Here is a 23723-nt window from a genome sequence, read left to right on the forward strand (position 1 = left end):
CATTAAGTCTACTTTTATCCTTCCTCTGCCATGTCTCACTGCCATACATCAGGGTAGGTATCAGTACCCCATTGTGGACTGCTAGATTCGCTTCTTTGGACAATTTTTGGTTTGCGTCAACTGCGTTCAGTCCTCCATTAATGGTTTTACCTGCATTTACCCTTCATTCAATATATCTGCTAGCTTTTCCATCCCTCATAAACATAGTTCCTAAATACACAAACTCAAACCTGCTCCAAGTATTCCTCATTCACAATTATATTGCATACTGTTTTCGTACTATATATACATATATATATTATCTGTAAATGTGCATGTCAAATTTCAGGTATTTTAATAAATAATGTACATGTTTAGGATTTGCAACTTTGATAAATTTTCCATGTAAAAGATTGACACTGTTATCACAAGTAAGACCGTGACCGATTTGACTGGTGAATGATAGAAAGATTATTCATAAAATCTGATATTACTTACTTTTAGACTGATTGTTTTGAGTTCAGCTAACAGATATAGATCCATGAAGTATTCCTGGCAGAAGAGGCAGGCACCTTTCCGTCTACCATCGATGGTAGATGCCTGCAAATAAAATTCAAATTGTTAACATATTTAAATATTTACTACAAAGATAACTAATCCTATATTTAGTAGTCAGGTATGCGTCAGTAATAAAAATAACTGACGATATAATGTTTTAGTAACTTAGTAATTTGACAAGACAACTTTTGAAATCTTCATAAAATTCGACTTAACCCTTTCAGACCTGAATCAAAACTAGCAGTGGTAGTATTAAAAAAGGTGTTTTTTCTTCTTCTCAATAGTTTAGAAGTTGTTACAACTTTCAATTAATATAATATTAGGTCTCGGAGCGCGTAATGACATAAAATGACAAAACGTACACTGTATACCAAAAATATTTAAATAACGTTTTTTTTTAAACATTTATATATATTTTTAAATAAATAAAATGAAGTATTCAGAAAATCCCTTCAAAACTTTTAAAAAAAAATACGGTCGAGATTAAATACAAAAATCACCTTTCGAAATATTAAAATGGCTACCGCCTGAACTAGTAGCTAAAATCCATTATAAAAATAGTAAACAATGACAGTTGTACTAGCAATTGGAAAACGAAAACAGCCAATTTTTATTTGCTCTAGATGGTGAGGAAAAAATTCTGAAATCTTAAAATTTCTCTGAAAATTTTCAAATATACACACGGTATGAAAGGGTTATCAAAACCTCCTCAACTCAGGCCGACTTAATTGTGTTTCCTGGTCTTGGTAGAGATGTTATTACTTAAAATGAGAAAAGCATTTTTCGCAATATTACGAAACAAACTGCATGGGTTGATTAACACAAACACGAAGGAAAATGTTCAAAGCAAATTAAACAAACCCCTTTTTAACCAACCGATAAAATGGACAGTTCCAATAAAATATAAGTGTTAACGTCCCTGAAGTGATTAAACTGTTTTATAAAAATCGACCGATAGTAAATTAATAAAGATATATAAGCAATTCCAGGATAATCAATCTAGAGAGAAATCCAAAAGGAATCTAAAATTTGTGTTTCATTTAACAATTTTTTGTAGTTTTTGAAAATGGTAAATACATCGTAACATCGTAAAATGTGTTACATCATTACATATTATCTGTAATGCACATCATACAAAATAACCAATGACTAGATTCCATGCTCGCAGTTGGCACATTGAATAGTTCACCAACACAAATCGGATAAGATTGTGATCCAATAAAGATTAACATTTATTTGATTCAAGATACAAATATTGCACAGTAATGCGGAAAGAATTTGAAGTTTTATAAACTGTTTTAACTGTGAATTTTTTTATCATAATGGAAAACGCATGTTCAAATGTATGTAGATGATAATAATATAATATTGAATTCTTAAGTGGGTAAATTATTAATAAGTGTGGTACTAGGTAGGTACTCATACATTATCTAAATATGACATATTCGCAGAGGTTTTACAATACACATTTTTATTCGAAGGAAAAGGGATTTTTTTTAAAGAAATGACACGCTTCAGAATAGATAAACGAGCTAATAATAGGCTGCAGCTATGAATTTGGATTCAAACCCCACAGAGTTCTCTTTCCTATTCCATTTGCCTTCGTTTCAGAACATTTCTCATTAGAGGTGCCACGCCGCACAGTGGGCTGAAAATCGGCTTTCATAGACATAGAGACTTGAATTTTCAAGGGTATTTTTTTTGGCTAGAAATGGATTCTGCTGATCATTACTATGCTATAAAATGTCGTACGAAGCAATTGCGTGTACAAATGAAGGAGTTATAATTTTTTAAAGAAAAAATTGTATGGCGCTGACATTAAAAATGAGGCTATCTCTGGAATCATAAGGTTGGCCGTTCTATCCTTACATACAGATAATACTACTATTTATTTGTATTTTTTTGACATACTTCATATTGTGGCGCAAGGTGCGATTTTTTTTTTTTAAATCCTCAAAGTTGAAAAAAACCCTTTTTAATGTTGATGATTCATTTTAATGCTTAAATTCTTTTAGGCTTGCAGTGTAAATAAAATATTGTAAACTAGACAAAGCATACTCATATGTAAAGCATTTAAGCATTAAAATGAATCTTCAACATAAAAAAGTTTTTTTTTCAACTTTGAGGATTTAAAAAAAAAAAATCACAAGTTTCGCCACAATACAAAGTATGTCAAAAAAATACAAATAAATAATAGTATATTTGTGTGTAAGGATATAATGGTCAACCTTATGATTCCAGAGATAGCCTCATTTTTAATGTCAGTTCCATACAAATTTTTCTTAAAAAAATGATGACTCCTTCATTTGTACACGCAATTGCTTCATACAAATTTTTATAGCATAGTAATGATCAGCAGAATCCATTTCTAGCCAAAAAAAATACCCTTGAAAATTCAAGTTTCTATGTCTATGAGAGGCGATTTTCAGCTCACCGTGCGCCGTAGTTAGGGACATATGGTCTAGGACTCTAGGACATAGGGACGTAGGCACACAGACTCCGGGCAGAGGCAGTGGGTCTCTTGTACAGTGTCACTCAGTAACCAAAATAAATACGTGAAGCAAGAAAACGAACATTATGTCACGTTTCAGGCATGAAAACTTCAATACTAGTGAGAAAAAAGTTAAATTTAATTAATGAATTAACCTAACGCAAGAAGTGCACGCTTCAACAGCTAAATAAGCGAAAATGGAAAAAATTTCGACGGCTCGGACATTAAGAAAATATTAAATAATATTATGCGATGGCGTGCGGCGTGTTGAAGAAGTTGCATTTCAATCATCCGAAGGCGGTGGTGAGTCCATAAGTCACGCTGCGAGCTTTGTGAAGAGAATTCATTAGAAATGTGAAAACCACCTGCGAATAGCGAAGACTTGGAAATTGAAAGTGTTTTGTGTTTTGTTGTTCGGTGATTCCCGAAACGATCGCATCGCGTGACGCATTCGGTTGCGTGCAGCGGCGATGTCGAATGCCGGCCAAACAACAAACAGCAAACAAACCTCAGTCATTTAAAACTTTTAACAAAGCAAATAGCTTTGCGAAAACAAATAACCGACAAATCGCCAAAGCCCTTGCACGAAATCACGTAGTTTTCCATGGCTAGATCGCAATGGCCGACGCACAGCAGAAAATGTGTCCCAAAATTCGTAGAAGCAGACGTATAAGTAATTTGGTGATAGGTGGGGTGTGCAAATATTAATGTTATTGGTTAGGGTAGCATAACCACACTTTCGATTAATTTGCGATTCTTAACTTTGATCTTCGAGTAAATCTTACTGTTTACAAAAACAGTCCAAAATTAAACTGGCTAGAAATAAATTTATTTTATTTTTATCAGAAAACAAATATTTTAATACATGCATTTATTATTACATATCAACAACGTAAAGCGTATTTGTATCAACTAGTTTAAAAAATAATAACAGTTTTTTTTTTAATTCACGCTGTAAAGTTGCCAATATGGAATATGATCAACACAATACGAAGGTTTGATGTGATTAATTTCAAAATTAAAATGTGAGAAAATGCATGAAAATTCATTCACATAAATAATGCGAATTACGAATCTTGATTCGCTAAAACAAATTTTTTCCGTTATTCGGATCAGATTAAAATGCAGAAAAAACACTTGGAATAGCACAAACAATATTTTGAATAACTTAATTTCCCAGGTTTTATAATAAGTATTTTCTTTCCTCTGCGTTCTACAGAATATAAAAGATACGATAAAAAATCGTAAAAAGTTACAAGTTGCACGGGGTTATCGTCAAACCAAGAAATTTACATACTTTGAATTACTAATACCTAACAGATGTGTTTTAATACGAAACAACAAAAGCTGAAGGTCTCTCTTACAAGAAAATACGACTTTGAGATGCAAGAACACAGGTAACCAATAGCTGAACATGCCGAGCAAATTCCACAAAATAATAGAGTATTTATTTTTAGAATAACTTGAGTATTAAACGAAAATTTTAAACCGAAAAATTTGCGCCCCGGCAAGGTGAGGGTCCTGGGTTTAAGTCCTAGATGCGACCGTATCTTTTTCTGATTTTTCCATTTCAAATTTTCGGAATCGCGAATATTGTCTTCAATAATTAATTAATCCAGTTTCACCGAATTACACACGGTGTAAGAAAACTAGTGGTACAAACGGGAAACTGGGAAATTGATAAAATCTTGTAAAATAATTTCGACTCGATTTACTCGAAAACGAAAGCTCTAATAAAAAAAGTGATCCCACATTATCGACTCCAGATGATACTTGTACCAACAGTTTCCGGACTCCACACATTATTGTATTACAGTATTACACCATATAGTATCATCGATCTATTCAAATAAAGTTACGATTCAAACCGTGAATATTATCTACTTGACAAAAAAACCGGATACCAAGAGATATTAGCTTTGTCACTGAGACCCCGTAAAGGCGTAAATAAATAACACAATGAAACATATAGATTTATGTACATTGTATATCACATGCCTAGCAATCTTATGGTACGTATACATTTGCGAACCGAACCTCAAATTACGCGAAAGGAACAAAGCACATGCAAGCGGAGTTTTGCGCCATTTGCGGTTGCTTAGTTTTTTCCCATAAGTTGAGCTCGGCTCGCGTATGTATACGTAGCATCAGATCCATAATACAAAGAGAAGAATACGACCCTCACGTTCCTACCCATAATGTAAAATTTATGCCTATTTTTTTTAAATATGATCAAATCGGCAATCGACGTCATTTAGAATTATTGACATTTGAAAGGTCCCTGTTCACTGATGATTCTCAGCCTACCAACGTTTGGTTACAAGTGCATGTTTTATGTTTGCTTATCAAACAATCCAACTTAAAATTTGACAAAACCCTGGAGGGCCGAGAAACAGCGAAGCAAAAAAACATTAAACGTCGATTTACGACGAAATGAAATAATGTGATGGGAGTTCAAACACCTGGGCCATAGCTATATAAATAGTCATCGTTCAAATTTACATTACTTCTGAACTTGATGAATAAACAGAACTAATAGGGCAATTTAAGACTTTATTGAATCACTAAATTGTTAATGATGACTGGCTTAAGAATAAGTATAAAATGGTGTAGGTACATACTAAATATACGAGCACGAACATCTTTCTATTGAGGCGAGGAAATGCGAACTGACTACTGCTAAATCATGTGTTTTTAGTTTGAAAATTTGATCGCTCAGAAATATTATAGATGCTTAAATTATACTCAGTTGTAGAAAACGTCTTGGCCTTTGCTATGATCGATCATTATTGCATATTTATAAGCCTAGAAAAATAAAGCATCGGGCCCATAAAATAATATATATATGGTAAATTAAGTAAGAAAACATTTCAATATTTGAGCATCAAATTAAAATAAAAGTAACAAAAATAAACATTTTGGTGATGTTTAAAAAAAATTAAAACGGGAGGTAGGTGTAAGCGGGAATTTCAAACTTATCGCCATCTGCGTAGGGAGTGCGTGATTTCGTGAGATTCCGAATGTTACACGCCGATGTGGATTTGGCTAATTTATATAGCGCCGTTTTCGAGAAAATCCCGTAAAGGATATGAGGTACTTTTGCGAATATAAATAGGAACAAAAAAAAGTCGAAGTAAAAAAAATATTTTTACGGTAGCAGAACCGTATTTTCGATTTTGGCTATTTATAGCATATATCTTCGATCGAATAATACATTTATAGCAAATATCTTCGATCGAATAACAGATTTATAGCATATATCATCGATCGAATCATAGATTTATAGCATATATCTTTGAATATGATTTAAGATTTTCACGGCCAAAAGTATTTTTGTTATTTGTTTTTGAAGTGTTATGCCGTGTTGCGCTAACTCCTTCTTTAGCCAACGTTTCGTTCAAATAACACATCTGCCCTGATGATGGACACTGCAATACTGTCCGAAACGTTGGCTAAAGGAGTTAGCGCAACACGGCATAACACCCCAAAAACAAATAACAAAAAAAACATATATCTTCGAATCATAGATTTATAGCATATATATTCGATCGAATAGTAAATTTATAGCATATATCTTCGATCGAATAATAGATTTGTAGCATACATCTTCGATCGAATCATTGATTTATAGCATATATCTTCGATCGAATCAGGTAGGCGACACATTATGCTATACGCATCATGGCTTGGTCTATTTCACCACATCTCTCGCCATACACTACCAATGCGAATGTATGTAGAGCGATACGCTGAAATAGACCAAGCCACGATAATATAGCGCGCTTATGGCGTGGTCTGTCACAGGCTACATATATTTATAGTATATATCTTCGATCGAATCATAGATTTATAGCATATATCTTCGATCGAATAATAGATTTGTAGCATATATCTTCGATCGAATCATGGATTTATAGGTTATATCTTCGAATAAATCATAGATTTATAGCATATATCTTCGTTCGAAACATAGATTTATAGCATATATCTTCATATTTATTTATATATTAATATTTATGGCATATATCTTCGATCGAATGAATCATAGATTTCGCAATAATTTTACACGATTTTGGTGGCGGGCGTGAAAATGGAGAAAGATAATTCGCCAAAGAACTAAAGAGCGTGCCAAAACAAAACAAACAACTGGTTATTGTTAATACGAGAGAGTAGTAAGTTGAATACAACGGTTCATTACGTTTCGCTCTCTGCATCATGGAGAAAGATCTAGCATGAAGCTGTAAGCATTAGTACAACATTTACTATTTACAGCATAATATCGTGATCAAAATAATAATACGCAACCATCCCAAATGCAGTCAAATCAGCGGCGAAAGTGATCGCGTGCTATTCCGTTTATAAGATTAATCACTTGTGGTGTTCATTCGGAATTGTAAATTATTAAACACATTCATTTGCATCTTACCTCTTACCCCATAACATTAAAGTAATTAACAGTAGACATTGCATCCAAAGAATTATGTTTCAAATGTTCTCTTAAATAATAATTCTAAACCAAAATTTCCTCTGAAAGCATATCACATTATTTGTAAGTCGGTACTTAAATACCTACCTACGGAGTCCGCGATCTCCGTCTTAATACCACGGTAACACGTCCCTAATTCTGGGTTTCGGGCGGTTTAAAAATTTGTCAGCCACAAATTTTGGCACTATACTGCGTATACTGGCGGTATTACGGCCGGCGATTATGTGTAACGTTTTCTACTAAACTGTTCTTATCCCTCCGTATTATATATTAAGAGTAAGACGGAAAATGAATAAATCCAGAGGCCTGCACAAAATGTCTGCAACACGCTTAAAAAAATAGTCATTTCCTTATTTGCTTAATGTAAAGTCTTTTAGTTAGAGTTAGAAATACTAGCTACTGTAGTGACACCATTTCAAAATAAACCTAAACGATAATCATTGTTAACCATTATACAGAGCCGGTAACAAGGCGGGGCACCCGGGGCAGTGAACTCAGGCGCGATATCCGACGGGCGACAAAAAATCGCCTGGAAAAAAGGGAAAGCTACATAAAATGATAATTACAAGAGTTCGAAAGACTCCCATTCTACTTCTACCAGAAATGCCACGCATCATGGTTTATTTTTCTAGTAGCACACGCATTAAAATCACGCCTCACGACTCACGACATACACTCTATATCTGCATTTCTACGAAGAAAGCATTGTAACTTTGTTTACATTACTTTATTCACGCGCGCACGCCACAGGTTTCGGCACAAACATGGGCAAGGCATTAAAAACTAAAGAGGTCAAACATTTTCCATCACAAATATACTAATTTTCAAAATATAAGTAAAACAGCCATTTAAAAAAACAGCATTTTTATCCGTTTTCAAATGGGTGCCCAAAGGTCAAAATACCTAGTCCAGCTCTGATATTTGGAGTCTCACTCGTAGGAAAATCAAGCTACTAATTTCCACTGACAATGGTAAGTTGTACCACATCGAAAAGGCTAGCGTTAGCGCCCAGTTATCGTTAAAATACAGTAATGGTGCCGACAGACGTAGCTATAAAAGATCAAAAGATATTTGGCTTGGCGTATTTCGGCATATCGCTCGCCGTACATTTCCAATTGAAATGTATGGCGAGCGATATGCCGAAATACGCCAAGCCAAATAACTTTTGATCTTTTATAGCTACGTCTGTCGCCACCATAAAACGCGAGTTCAAATAATACAATGAGCACCACCGATGGAGATTTCCAAAGCCTGCAATGACGTCAATAACGCCGTAAAGAGAAACCGGTTCGGTAGGGTAATGGTCTAAATACTCTAAATAATATGTATCTACTCATCTTAGGAGTTCACAAATGATACCTCAATATTACTTCAAGTGCAGCAAGAGCAAACATATCGAGGTCAGGTACAGAGCCATAACTGTAAACATAGATCCATTGCTGGTCAGCAAGGCCTCTTGTCCGTCTTGTCTTGTCGTACTTACTGTATTTATCTGAATAATTAGCTACCTACTAACTGCTGGTGACGGTGACATGTATTTCATAGGTTTAACCCTTTGCTATATTATCATTCCAGGTAAGTACTCGTATATTGGTTTAATATTTTGGTTGTCCAGCAACGGGTACCTAATTATTGCTGTTGATAGTTTAGTTCGCAACGATCATTTTTTGAGTAAAAATATTGAAATTCTTTCACATGTTATCATTGCGGGTGTCCTAATCTCAAATATTAAACTACTTACCATTGCAAAATAATATTTGTAATCGTAATTAAAATCACTATCTCAGCCGTTCTATTAATCACAATCACTTGGAATGACACCGTCAGATTAACTTTGATAATACATTTGGAAATTCTTGTATTTTTTATGAATGAGTCTGTTTTGGGACAACAATGTCCGTGATAAAAACAAGTTTTATAAGAAATGTCTTACCGATTCGCTACAACCTTTCTACTGTCGACATAACCGAGAGGGTTTTAAATTATAAACACTGGGTTCAGACAGTGTTTATATAAAACATGTCAACGTATTTGTTAAACAATATTGTGCACTTGTGACGCCAATATTGGCCAATATCGGAAAAAATGAAAATTAATAATTTAATGTATGAAATTGATAAAAATGGTGGCATTTAACTGGGTTTCGATAGCACAGTTGATAGATCTGTTCATTTTGGATAGAGAGGTTCTGAATTCGAGTCTGCATTATTTCAGTTTCAATAAATAATATCACAGTGAAGGGTAAAACAAGATAATTAATTAAAATTTTTAAAAAATATCTGTCGATTAGTAAACTTTTAAAAGTTCATCACGGACGTAGCGAGAAACGAACGACGAGCAAATTTAGCGACTAATAGTGTTCAAAGAAGTATGCCATAAGTCTTCTAAACTAAATATTTCAAAATATGTTAATATATCCCGTTACGCGAACACAAAACATTGCCCAAAGTGTCACAATGTTCCTTGTCCCATATTCTTGCATTACCATGGGTTTAGTGAAAGAACTTTGGTTTGAGTGAAGAGAATGAATAACGATGCTAGCCAAGCATGTTTGTGTATTATGTGTAATGCATACAGTGTGTAGAGCAGACTTGCCTGTAACAAGAACAAATACGTGTAAGAATTGCGCAAACTTTGACTAGTCACAGAAGATAAACAAGTTGTAACAAATACAGCGAGAATTTGATAACAGATTAGCCACAGAAACGCGGAGGCACGAACAGCATTCAGGTATTCGTACCAAGTAGGCTATATTTATACCAAGTTAGGAAGTAAGTAGATAGAATTATTGCATAAACATACAGTAAACATTGCGTTTTTAAAACTCACGGGTGAGATGAAATTTAATTTTCACATCTAATTTTTTTGTTGGAACCACTTTTCTTTAATAACTTTTGAAGATTATACCCATCAATGTAATATATCTCACCAGAATTAACAATATTATCTTGCAATTAATTTTTTCCAAATTAATTTTTTCCAACGATTAAAAAATTCTAAAGAATTGGTTTGAAATCTAGATAGCGTCTCGGATAAACATATCCGATTTTATAAATATAAAATATGAGATCGATCAAATAAGTGACGTATAATAAACAGGACCTAAGGTCGAGTGGTTAAAGACGTTGTCACAGTAAGACAGAGATCCTGGGCTCGATTCCCAGTCGAGACCGTTATCTCTTTATTTTCTGTGTCTTGTTCTATTTCATGTCTCGTTTAGATTTATTAGTATTATCTAGTTCTTCGATGATATTTTAATACAATTCATTTTTAGTGGACAACGGGAATTATTTGTCATTACACTATCAAAAAAATCTGTACTTACAAGGGCGAGATGGTCCATGAATTTTACAAGTGAGTGATTTGCAACAGGAGGTTTCACAGCGATAAGTCATTACGTGTGTGTGTGGAATGAAATTATTCATTAATTGAATGACGGAAATAGCAAAAGGTAGGCATTATAAATTACCGAGAATAACGCGGAAAACAGAGGTAACACGATTGCCATCACCGGCAGAAATAGTTTTACTATAAAATGAATAAGTAAAAGTTCAAGAGAAGAAGCTGCGATCTCTGACGGAGTAGTGGCCCGGCCGGGTCCGGGGTAAAGGGGAATTACAGCATCAAACGTACCTGGGATTATTAGATTGTATTTTAAATTAACATAGTACCTAAATACATATTGACACGAGGTGTCAAAAGTTGCGTTCTGAAACATTTTTGTAAATTTGTGGTTCGATGGTACGTATTCACAATAATTCGTATTATAGTGTTCACAAAAATTAGTAATAATAATGATTGCATTATTTGAATAGCGTATAAAATCTCCTCCTATAGTGTTCACAATAATTTATATTAAAGTGTTCACAATAACAAGTATTATAGTATTCACAATAATTGGTATTATAGTGTTCACAATAATTAGTATTATAGTGTTCACAATAATCAGTATTATAGTGTTGTCAACATTTAGTAATAATAATGATTGGATTATTTGTACAGTGCCGTTTTCGTGAGAAAATCACCTATTATAGTGTTCACAATAATTAGTATATAATTTCACAATAATTAGTATTATGGTGTTCACAATAATTAGTATTGTAATGTTCACAATAATTGGAATTACAAGTGAAAAGACTATTTTCTAGAATTAAAGAAGAGTTTGTTTTGTTTACCACTCCACTTGAGGGTTAATTAAAAAAAAATCATTGACCTGACGAAGATACGAACTTGCGACCTCGTCATTGACCGGACTTGAACACCAGGTCTAGGCTACCAGGTCAGTCAGGTTCTGCTCAGAGTTCAGTTCAGCAATCTTCATGATTGGAGTCATTGGAATATAACATTATATGCAAAACGCTGGTACTCCATGGCGATTCTGAATAATAGCTATAAAATTTCCATACTAATGTGTATATTATATTATAAACAGTACATGATAATATTATTTCCACCTGACTTGACGTAAAGGGCATAAATAACTGCAATTATACAACTAAAACGACAATGCAAGCGGTAATTACTATTTACAGCTGCTCAGATTAAATTAGCAGAAAATCATAAATTGTTACAAATTCTTAACAATAATTGATTGATTTATTTAAAAATGGAAGAAAGTATGCCTCTTTGTCTATTCGGAAAACAACTGATTGTTTAGCTTTAACATCTGTTTGTAGGAATGTAATTGCCAGATTATCAGATAAGGTAGTGAGGGAATATATTTATCTAAATTTCAATAATATGTACCGACTAAGTACGAATGCCTACGAAGCGTCTATGCAATTTTACTTTCGAGTCGGGGAGGTGGGGGTTTATTCATGAAATATTGATGTTTTCGGTACGTCCAAGAGGCGCTGGGTGTTGATTGTAAAGTTTAATGAATCATCTAAAACTTACTTTGAATCTGTTATCAGACAAATAAACACGGCAAATATCAGTTAGTTATTCAGCGTTCAATGGTTGAATAACGTTCGTTGATACCAACAGTTGGATTTGGGTAACATTTGAATTGATATTTCAATACAGAAAATAGAAAGGTTTTATGGAAGCGTCTTCACGTTGGCAAGCCCCAGACGGTTGGGTAGTCGGTGTTCTGTGTTCAGAGGTTATATCGTGGATGGCCTTTGCAAAGCCTTGACTCGGCTCTAGAATCGCATTGCACTAACGTTGACGTAACTATTCACGAAGTCACCAAAATGGAATAATATGCCCAGGTACAGAAACTAAAATGATCCATATTAAGCAAATTCTTGATATTGTATTAGTTTTATTAGCATTGCTTAAATTACAACAAAAAAAATCCATTAATAAACCCTTATTTAAAGGGTAAGTTTTTATATTATAACGTGAATACAGCATACCAACAACCTTGGTAAATCGGTAAGATAATTGGCTCTGGATCTAGATCTAGAGGACGTGGATTCAAAACGTTCGTGGGCTTAAGACGTAAATGTTAATGTATAGAAGAGCCAAGATGAGCCAAGAAGAGCCACGAAGAGCCAAAAATAAGGAAGATGAAATTTTTTTATTATTATTTATTCCCGCCCATCCTAAACTCCAATATTGGCTTCTTAGGTTGTCATGTATACCGGTCGAATGAACTCAACCCTCCTTCCCATCCTCAGGGCGTGCTTTTCAAGTCCTAACAATTCAGTGCTCACTAATTGTGTAGCGGGCGCACCGGGACAGGAGTGTTCCTAGCTGGGGTGGTACAATCGTATCTCAATAAGGTCCTGACGAAAGACCACTACACGGTTTTAGTTAAGTTTGTAAGCAGATAACCTTCTACAAATGGGGATGCTATAATTTTAGTGGCTCCAGTCAGTTTAGACAATTCGGCATCACAAAAAACCTGACAGTTTTCAAACGCTGTAGAAATATCACATTGTATTGTTAAACCATTGCACAAATTTTTTCGTTATTATGTAGCCTAGAACATTCTAAAAATCGAAAAAGACTTACGAGAATTTATTTACCTACAAAGAAATCTAAATTGCGTTCAAAGAGGTATTGGGAAAATCACGGTTCATGACGTCATAGATTACAAAACACAGTTTAGTCGAGGAATGTAAAGCAAACTGACATCGTGTGTAGAACTGTAGAGGAAGGCTTAACAGAAACCATTATGACACATAGTTCCCAGCTTGAGATGGCTCTCCGGTACTTACGGCTACAAATGATGACGTTATTAGCATTACCCATTAGTTCGGTATTTACCTTCATTTTGCCGAGAGCCTTCAGCTAAACTTACGTCATGACTCATCCATTTACTGTACACACTTTTTATTACACTTCCACTACAATGAAGCTCGTAGAAAACACGATTATAAATTTTATTTATTTATTCCTCAGGTAAGTGGAAACATAGAGATAGATACACCAGAGGTCATCAAACTTTTTAGGGCTAGGGCCACATTATACCTTAAAACTCTACGCGGGTCACGAAGAACGGATTATAAAAACCTAAAATGATTTGGATTTCATTATCTTTACTAATCGAGATTTAAATCGAGAAAATATGGAGCAAAAAAAAAACAAAATGACATCGTAATGTAATCTGAAAATAGCTGCAAAAGCAATGACGCCAGAGTTCACCGTTCTGAAAATAGCGGCAAAATCCATGACGCAAGAGTTCACCTTTCTGAAAATAGCTGCAAAAGCCATGACGTCAGAGTTCACCGTTCTGAAAATAGCGGCAAAATCCATGACGCCAGAGTTCACCATTCTGAAAATAGCGGCAAAATCCATGACGCCAGAGTTCACCATTCTGAAAATAGCTGCAAAATCCATGACGCCAGAGTTCACCATTCTGAAAATAGCTGCAAAATCCATGACGCCAGAGTTCACCGTTCGAATGTTTTAGTTGGTTGAGAATAAAGATTTTCTACTTCATATTATTTAAGAAAAATAATGTTTTTCATTTTCTGAACCACAATTCACAAACAATGTGAAATATGTAGTTGTTACGTAATTTACTTTTGGCTCAACTTTAGCGTTGGCTACTATTCAAATAAACAACAAATATTTACAGAAATGATTGAACTGTAGGTATTGTAGTTTTACGTAATTTTTTGAACTGAAATCACTGAAAAATATATTCACCAGCAAATAAATACATTCATGTTTGACGGGTGGATAGAGATGCTAACAAAGGCCAAAAAAATGGTCACTTAAGTTCTTGATCTTCAATATCAATATATTTGCTTTGCAGATTTATTTAACAATGTGAATGACGTGCCACAAACTTTTCAGTCAAAGGGATTCTGAATTTTGATATCTCCCCCCCCCCTAGCAATATATCGACAACGGTTTTATCGACAATGTCAGCTTTTTGTAAACGTTACTGAGTACGATCAGATGGCCACTTCGGTGGCGTCGCTAGTGTACCATTTAGTTGATATAAAATTTTACAATTTTTATTTATTTATTTTATTGTTAGTTCAATCTTTCGCCGCCTTCAAAGTTACCCATGCCAAGCTGCACCTACGCGATATTGACCAAAAGGGTTTTCTACTGGCTTACGTAACTTCCAAGCCACAAAGACCGGGATTATAAATAAATAAACATAGTAAAAAAGCACATAAGAATTATTGTGGTCATTGCGTCAAATTTATGATGTCACCGACGTTGATAACAGTTTTCACTCGTGAAAACCGCAAGTCCTAAGAAATAAATTAATGAAAGCATCTATGGCGAAAGATTATTATTGCATCTCGATTATTTTGCAGTTACGATAAAAAACAATAGTAAATATGAAATGGATATGTATTGTAATTAGTAATTACGTATCTATATGTGGTCTATAAGAGATTATCGTCTACTAGCTAATGGCAATTAAGGGGGCGCATATTTGGGGTTGAGATAAGGTTGAAATTGCCTTGTCGCGTCCCGACTTACAAAAAAAATTTGTAATTTAAAAAAAAAAATAATTGGCGAAGTTCGGGTTCAAATATTAAAAACAGTAATCACCGCATACTATGGATACGTATACTCAATGATAAAATACGGAATATTTTTTTGGGGAAACTCAGTAAACGCCAAAGATGTTTTTATCATCCAAAAGAGGTGCCTACGAAAAATTACAAACTCTGATCACCGGGATTCATGTAGACCAATTTTTAAAAATCTAAAACTGACTGACAGTGACGGACATAATAATATAATGGAGTTATGCCTGTTAGTTCGATCATATCCAGAAAAGTTCCCACAAAAAAACTCACTAGCACATAAACACGCTACACGGTACACAGAAAACTTATTAATCCCAAAAGCAAACAAAACTATATTTCAAAAAGGACCACACTACATGGCCATTAAAGTAAATAACAACCTTCCACGTGGCATCAAACAAATAACCTGCATACTTAAATTTCAATCATCACTAAAAACATTTCTCTTAAACAAATGTCACTACACCTTAAATGAATACTAGAGATGTGCCGATCATGACTTTCGCCGACTAGCCGACTAGCCGATTAGTCGGTTGTAATAAGACCGACTAGTCGGCCGACTAGTCGGCTAAGCCGATTACGGTTTCGGGGATAGTTCTAGGTACCCTGAAATGTCGCGCATGGCCAAAGTGTACCTCTGCTGTCCCGCAAGTTCTGTTTACAGTGAGAAGCTGTTCTCAGAGGCCGGAAACATATATGAAACAAAAAGAAATCGATTGCTACCAGAAAGGGCAGAAGCTTTAGTCTTCTTACATCATAATTTACCCTTAATTAAAAAATATAAGTAAGTTATAAAAAATATAAGGAGATTATGATATTTTTGGTTGTCACAATTGTGACTTTGATTTGATTAGATTATGTAGGTATGGTTATAGAAATATGTTTTTTTCATTTTTTTTTGTTTTTATCAAACAGTTCATGTTTAGAATTTTTGGATATATATACATAATATATACATATATTTCTGTGCATCTTGTACATACAATCTTGATTTAATACATATAACTGAGTTTGTTAATTTAAAAAATCTACTTTTTATTTTAATAATAAGAAATACTTATAAATGTTCATTGAAGATAAGAAGATATTATGTTGTTTTTTATGTTAGTTAGGATAGATACTAATTTTGTTCAATAAATGTCATAATTATGTTTTCTTTACAAGCAAGTAATTTTAAAAACTGATTACCAAAGGAAAGATTGCTTTACATTTTTTAATGTATAATACTGATTATAAAAAAAAATATATATTTAATCAAGGTTTTTATTTCATGTAGTTCCCCCGCATTCATATTATTGAGAAATACATACAAAGTAAGAAGCCGGATAGTCGGCGCTCTTTGCCGATTAGTCGCCGACTACAATAGTGGCCGGATAGTCGGCTTTACCGACTAGTCGCCGACTAGTCGGAACATCTCTAATGAATACCTTACATAAATTAAGTACCTCTGTTTTTTATTTACATACATTTGTTAACATGTAATTGTTGGGTTATGTAATATAATGTGTATTTGTTGGGTGAGCTGAAAAACTAGGATGTAACCTATAAGCTATACCCTTTGTACTCTGAATTGTTGTGCAATAAATATTTTGAGTTTGAATAAAACCAGCTACATATTACTTAATAATTTATAACATTAGTAATTTTACAACCCAATAACAATAGTTTGTTTTTCCAAGACTTATGAAAAGTTATTTAACTCTTCAGTAATTTCATCAGAAATCTCTAATATGGGCTTAAAAATGTTGGAATTTTATAACTAGGCTAACCAGAAATTTTAACAATATAAAGCGTATTAAATTGTTATATTTTGCCTATGTAAGAAGTCAACTTGTGTACAATTCTCCTGTCTGGAACCCACATTATAATACACATGTTCAAGCTGTTGAAAGAATACAAAACAAATTCTTACGTTTTATAAATTTTAAAATGGGTATTCCAGCATGTTGAACTACAACATTCTGTTAAATTATATGAATATGCTCAAATTGTCAGACAGAAGAATCTCCAGTGACTAGGTATTTCTATATAAAATTCTAAATGATTTAGTCGATTTAGAGTCCGGTATTGCTAGAATTGATAAGCTGTCGGATTTCACAACGTAATACTTGAAGTCAGGATTTATTTCAGTGCAGAAATTCTGGGAGTAACTACCATATGTATTCCTCTTTGCCCAGAATACTAATGGAGGGAAACAATTATACCAAGTCAGTGGAAATCTTCAATTTATCTTTAAACAAATATAAATTGTTGTTGATGAAGCAATTCAGTTATGTACAATAAATGATGTATACACATGTAAAAGCCCCGAAAAAGGGCGTTTATAAATAAATAAATCACTTTGTACAGTTTGAAAAGTTTTCTGTGAATTTCAAATGCACTATATACATTTTATTTTTTAATTTTCCGTAAAAACTACTGATTTAGAGACTAGATAAAATTATCTTTCCGATGTATGCATTTAAAGAAAACATCACTATTTCTAAATAATAAAATTATATTTCTCTAACCAAATTTTTACTTAAATTTTTACTCCAATCATAGAAAAAATGATAGAACTCGATATTTCTCAAACAAGATCGTTTTGCTTGGAGAATTTGTAAAAAAAACATACCTTCACTTTTATCTCGTTCGTATAATAATTTTCTTTTTAAAGTTAAAACGTTTGTTACGATAGCGGCGCAAATTATGAATGATTCATTTTAGCTATTTTTAGGATTTTAAATGGATCCCAGTATAAATATTTGAGGCAAATTGTAAAGAAATATTATTTTTCGTTCTAATGTCAAACATTAAGTATTTCCGCATGATAGAAAAATAGATAAAATTACTTATAAAATATGGACGCCCGGTCATATATGACCCTAAAACGCTGGAGGGGTTAAAACAATAACACGATGAAACAAGGTCAAGATGTGAACTAAGTGCAGTATTTTACTAAAGAATCTAGAATAATGATTCCAACTATTATTTCGAACGATTCTGAAATTATGATTTTTCATATTCATTTTCCATTAGGCGAAATTTCTTCCACATATGTAGAAAAAACACGACTGCCCTTGTATGCATTTCCCCCGCAAAACTAACGATTTCCGCTATGATTATATTTTTTCCCTATAAATAATGCTGTTGCCTAACTTCTTGGTTAACAAAAGTTATACTTCATCGTAGCTATTTCCTGACTATAAGTCTGAAAAACTGTGTGCTGAAGCAACAAAAACACTCGTACGGTGAGCTCTGGAAACATGAAATTTGCACAGATTTTTGTAATATCTAGGTCAACACAACCATTTTCAGCCAAAGAGTAAAAAGTTGGGCGAAGTTGAGAAATTAATTAATTTTGCTTTCTGCAATGAATCTGGCGGTTTACGTTTTGCCTCCTGTAAGTAAGCGTTCAAAGATAGTTTGAAAGGGAGATACGTAAATACGAATTTTAGAGGGAACGCGCTAATATAAAAAAGACGATAAAAAATAAGCGAAAATTGTGAAAATATTTAATGAAACACGACTCGTTTGAAATAGAGCAAAAATCTCTCGACAAATGCTATAGTTGCATTTAAAGATACACTATGAATTTTTTTATGCCTGTAACAGAACAAAACGTGTTTTTAATAATTTTCGGAGCTTACTTTGCGATTTTGTTCTATCGAGGGAATTTCATATAATTAACTTTCGGCATAACAAATGTATAGATATTTATTATCTTCAAAAATAACATATAAATATATATATTGGAACTTAAAAAACCTAGAGTTAACGAGTAACTTGATATACATCGGTAGAAATTGTGTATGTGGGACTTAAAACATTATTTTTATTCTTCTTTATGTATACAGATTTAGGTGACCTTTATCTTCACTTTGTCTTACTAGACTTGGTATACTACGTTAGATGGCAATCATAGAAACAATGATAGATGCATACATTATTTATCTGATAATAATATGCACTTTTGTGTGCATACACGTCCAAGAGCGATGTTAGTAAGCAAATGAACAATTCCTAATAATTTACATGTACAGTTATCCCAATGTAACGTTTCCTAACTGCCGATGGTTTACGTCGAAGTCATTTCTGTAAATTCGCAATTATTTTATAAATAACAAATTAACGTTATATATTATTTTTATTCTGATTTAGTTGTGACTTGTGACATGACTCATCGATAGGAAACTGGCTTTTTACTTTTCCATCAGCAGACACGTCGCTATTCGAGCACATCAGCCAGTGGGTATGTAATGTATACAAATACAGTATAGGAGCGGTGAACGTTTCCCAATAATCCTCTATTCAAGAGTCAATCTATTATCATCGTCAGACAAAGCTTTGTGCTACGTCATATATTCATTAATTTAATCGACTATTTTTCACTTACAGGCATACTGGTTAGTAGGTACTTTCGCTCTAGTTCAACACTATTTTACCGATTTTTTTTATTTATTAGAATGAAAAATTTAAAGCTCAATTTGGAAGTGACGTTGCAATCTGGACCCAGTAGCGTTGACTTAGAGACTCTAGTAGTAAAATACTTTGGAAATCGCATGATGTCGAGCGTTTTTGCAGCTTCAGCTCTATAGTTTATACGTTATAAGTTAAATGGTGACACGACCAGAAATAAACATAAATATATAATTGATGGCGCACACAAATAACTGTTACCTGATACACGTTATGTTAGGTTAGGTTCGCGGGTTCAAACTTCTGCTAACTGAGGACGGGTTGTTTCGGAGAATTTGAACAATTCTTCAAATTTCAAAGTTAATTTTCAAGTTCTGTGAAAGATTTTTTCAAGTTCAGTTATCATTTAAGTACTGACAAACAACTAGCCTATAATGATACAATAACAGAACTTGAATAGAACTTTCACAGAACCCGTAAATGAACATTGAAATTTGATGTATTGTTCAAATTCTGTGAAACAACCAATGGATTGTGTGGTGGGACTTGACTAATTTCGGAGAATTTGAACAATTATCAAATTTCAACGTTCATTTTCAAGTTCTGTGAAAGATTTTTTCAAGGTCTGTTTTAATTTCAGTTCTGTCAAGCAACTAGCCTATAATGATATAATAACAGAACTTGAATAGAACTTTCACAGAACCCGCAAATGAACGTTGAAATTTGATGAATTGTTCAAATTCTCCAAAGCAACCCGTCCTAAGTCTTTGATGGAAGGGGGTTTTGGCAAAAAAACCTAGCCTGGGGTCGGGCATGACTCAGACCTATGACACATGGAACTTTCACACATGGCCACAAGTAAACCATACACACAGCACAGTTCGCATGGTCCTACAGACCTACACCGCCAGATAGAAGTTATGGCGCCAGGGTCAGCCATTATTCTTACGCGCCAATATTTCGAAATTAGTTCGATTATAATAATTAACGGTTCAACGGTAACCTCGACTTCGCCTTATCGTGTACGGTTCAAATACATGATTAAATATTTATATTTTATAATGCACTTCGACAAAAAACTATGACGTTCACCTTTTTGTTTGAATGTAAATACGGTATTTTCTGCGATATTGCACGAACTCCTTGAAGTCAGTGAAACTACGGCATCCTCGATTGGGTGTGAGACCACCATTCTGAATTGAAACGTTGCAATGGCTTTAGGCGTGTTTGGTGAACATATCTGAATAGCCAGGTATATCCGCACTTTCCTCTTTCCCATCTCCTTACCCTCCCCACTACCGACAGCTTCACAACATACCGCAATTGAGTGTGCCCTAGTCTCACTGACTTCAGACGGTTGGGAGCAGTTGGGACTCTTGTGCGGTATTCACATAAAAAAGGAGAAGTGTCTATCTGTTTTGACCATAGATTTTTTTGTTTAAATTACACTAAAATAACTCCGTATTGATGACATTCGTCCAGAACTTTAAGATTTCTTTGAAAGCGTTATATCATTTCTTACGATATTTGGTCACACTAAGATATTTCTTTTAAATTCTGGAATTGTGTGCAACGTAATTAGTATAATTTATCTTTATATGTAAACTTGAAAACTAACTAACTAACTAACTAAGGAAATCGATTTCTCAAGGAAGAGTCACTATCCTTTGAAATACTCTACATACTATAAAACTGACGTGATTTTGCTTTTTACCCCTCGTAGCTTGTTATACGTACAAGCTTAAAAAAAGCAAAAGATATACCTAATTCTCCCTATTATCATAATGCATCAGCTTGCGCAAGAATGTGGTGGTTGCATTTTAAAGCGATTAACCAAGAGTAGAAATTCCTAAGCGCAATGCTAACATTTCACTTAGTGTTTTGTAGTGAATAGTTAGAAGCTAGTGGGGAAGGTGGTTGATAGATAAGATGGGAGGGGGGAAGCAGAGGTAACATGGGGCTGAGGTCAATTAGGTCAGGAAACAATCAGATAACATACTATTCTATTCCTCATTCGTTGTGTAAAAACTGCAAGCTATTGGAATTGCAATAAATATAGACACTCCATACGTGTTAAATTCCTCGCGATTGAAGATAATGAAAACATGGGTACCTTTGTACAGAATTGATTTTATTTTTTTGATCAAGATACGGAACATTTAGAGAGATTAAAACAAAATTCCGATTTACGACATAAAACGAAAATAGGGTTACCACATAGCTAATGGATTCCTTGTATTTAGATACTATACATGTTCATATATAATATCTTACCGATCAGATAAAAATAAAGACCCATGGCTTATAATTAATTAAAACAACATTTTTAATGAGGTGTCATCAATCACATGTGATGTTTGGATATAAAATAACAGAGATTTTAAAATCTTGATTGAAAAGTTAACACGACTGATATTCTAATAGGTGGTGGGTAGTTTTTGAATATTTTGCTTCAGATGAAATAAAATATAACGAAAAAAAATCACTTGGTAAAACACTTCTTTATTTTGAGTATATTTTCGACCGGTTTCAGAACCACACGGAGAAATTGTGGTTCCGATGCCGGTCGGAAAAATACACAAAATAAAGTGGTATTACATAAAAACAAAAGTCTAGTATTTTATAATGAACCACAAGATTTTAGCCGGCTAAAATAGTCTAAAAATATTACGAATTATCTCTGCTCCTGTCGTTCCACAAGGTTTTCAAATGGGCTGCGATTATTTATTTTATATGAATCAAAATTTACTAATTCCAATCAACTACAAAATAATTCTTATCTACATACTAACTTTCGGTTCTGTACACGCTGTTTTTAAGACACAGGTGGGTAATTAGAATCTGAATTTGAGTTTGACTTCATTTGCGTGATATCATTATAATTTCTGCAAACCATCGCGCGAAACATTTAGGTACTAATCGATCTATAAATTCAACAGTGCATAATAATGATTTGTATAGTACGGTGAGAATAATTGTGAATACACCAGCACAAGTACCAAGTGGGTACCACAGTGCAAGCTCATGGGGAATAACGACAGAACTAGCAAAACAATGAAACCGAGCGCAGTGTCTGCGATGTCTGGGAACTATAAGTCGCGAAGAAATGCCTTACATAATGACCATTCCTTTAAAGCCATTAATTGATGACTTTACCCATTCGACTGTTTCTTACTCAAATCCAGAAATACGCCTTTTCAACCGTCACTCACGATTGTTTACGAAAACGCTGACCCACATAATAAGCTGCTGCACACATGTTGTCAAAAGTTGACGTTAGTAATGGCGATGATGCAGCAGACAAAAAGCTTTCCATGTCATGACCGTTTATTCCAGAGAATATTATCTAGTACCAACTGGAATGAATCATAAAAATACTTTATGTTCGATCATGGGTGCCGATCCGGTCGAACTTCGAAGGTCATCAAATAGACACGGTGCATAGAATACGCCCCACTCGGCGGAGAAGTTTAAATGTTTAGGTGCACTTCCTACCTTAATGATAAGTTCGATTTCTGGCACGTCTCCCTTGACAGTCCCATTTTCGGCCATTTCTTCAGACATTCTCGTTTTATATCCAAATAAGGCACTTCGAAAATACGGTAAGACTTAACCGACGACAAGGCAAGCTCAGCAAAACACTAACTGACTTGAGACAAACTGTAAACTGTCGACAACGGCTCTAGTGGATAAAAAGTGCGCTGTAGAAAGCAGTTATCGACATCACTGCCGGTCGGTAAAAAAGTGTGCGCGCCATTCTTTTGTCTGGAAAAATGATAGCAATATATATAACAATAATGTAACGCTGTAGCAAAGTGCTCAACCTTTTCTAATATTTTCAAAAAATGTTTCTATTCAACAA

At 34.0% G+C, this 23723-nt stretch overlaps 1 protein-coding gene across 1 annotated transcript in view; it reads right to left on the bottom strand.

The window, feature by feature from the left end:
* Clic (chloride intracellular channel protein 5) overlaps nucleotides 1-23511 on the bottom strand; it is a 30854-nt gene extending 7343 nt beyond the window's left edge. Inside the window, exons 1-2 of the mRNA XM_089633833.1 lie at nucleotides 23357-23511; nucleotides 478-579 (exon numbers count right to left, since the gene is read on the bottom strand). Of these exons, the coding sequence (XP_089489959.1) occupies nucleotides 478-579; nucleotides 23357-23425 (171 nt within the window). The 5' untranslated portion in view covers nucleotides 23426-23511. The remainder of the gene's footprint in view (nucleotides 1-477; nucleotides 580-23356) is intronic.
* Between the last annotated feature and the right edge of the window lie 212 nt (nucleotides 23512-23723).

Source organism: Hesperophylax consimilis, chromosome 1 (genome assembly GCF_061612785.1).
Source record: "Hesperophylax consimilis isolate HC1 chromosome 1, BYU_Hcon_1.0, whole genome shotgun sequence".
Taxonomy (NCBI): Eukaryota; Metazoa; Arthropoda; class Insecta; order Trichoptera; family Limnephilidae; genus Hesperophylax; species Hesperophylax consimilis.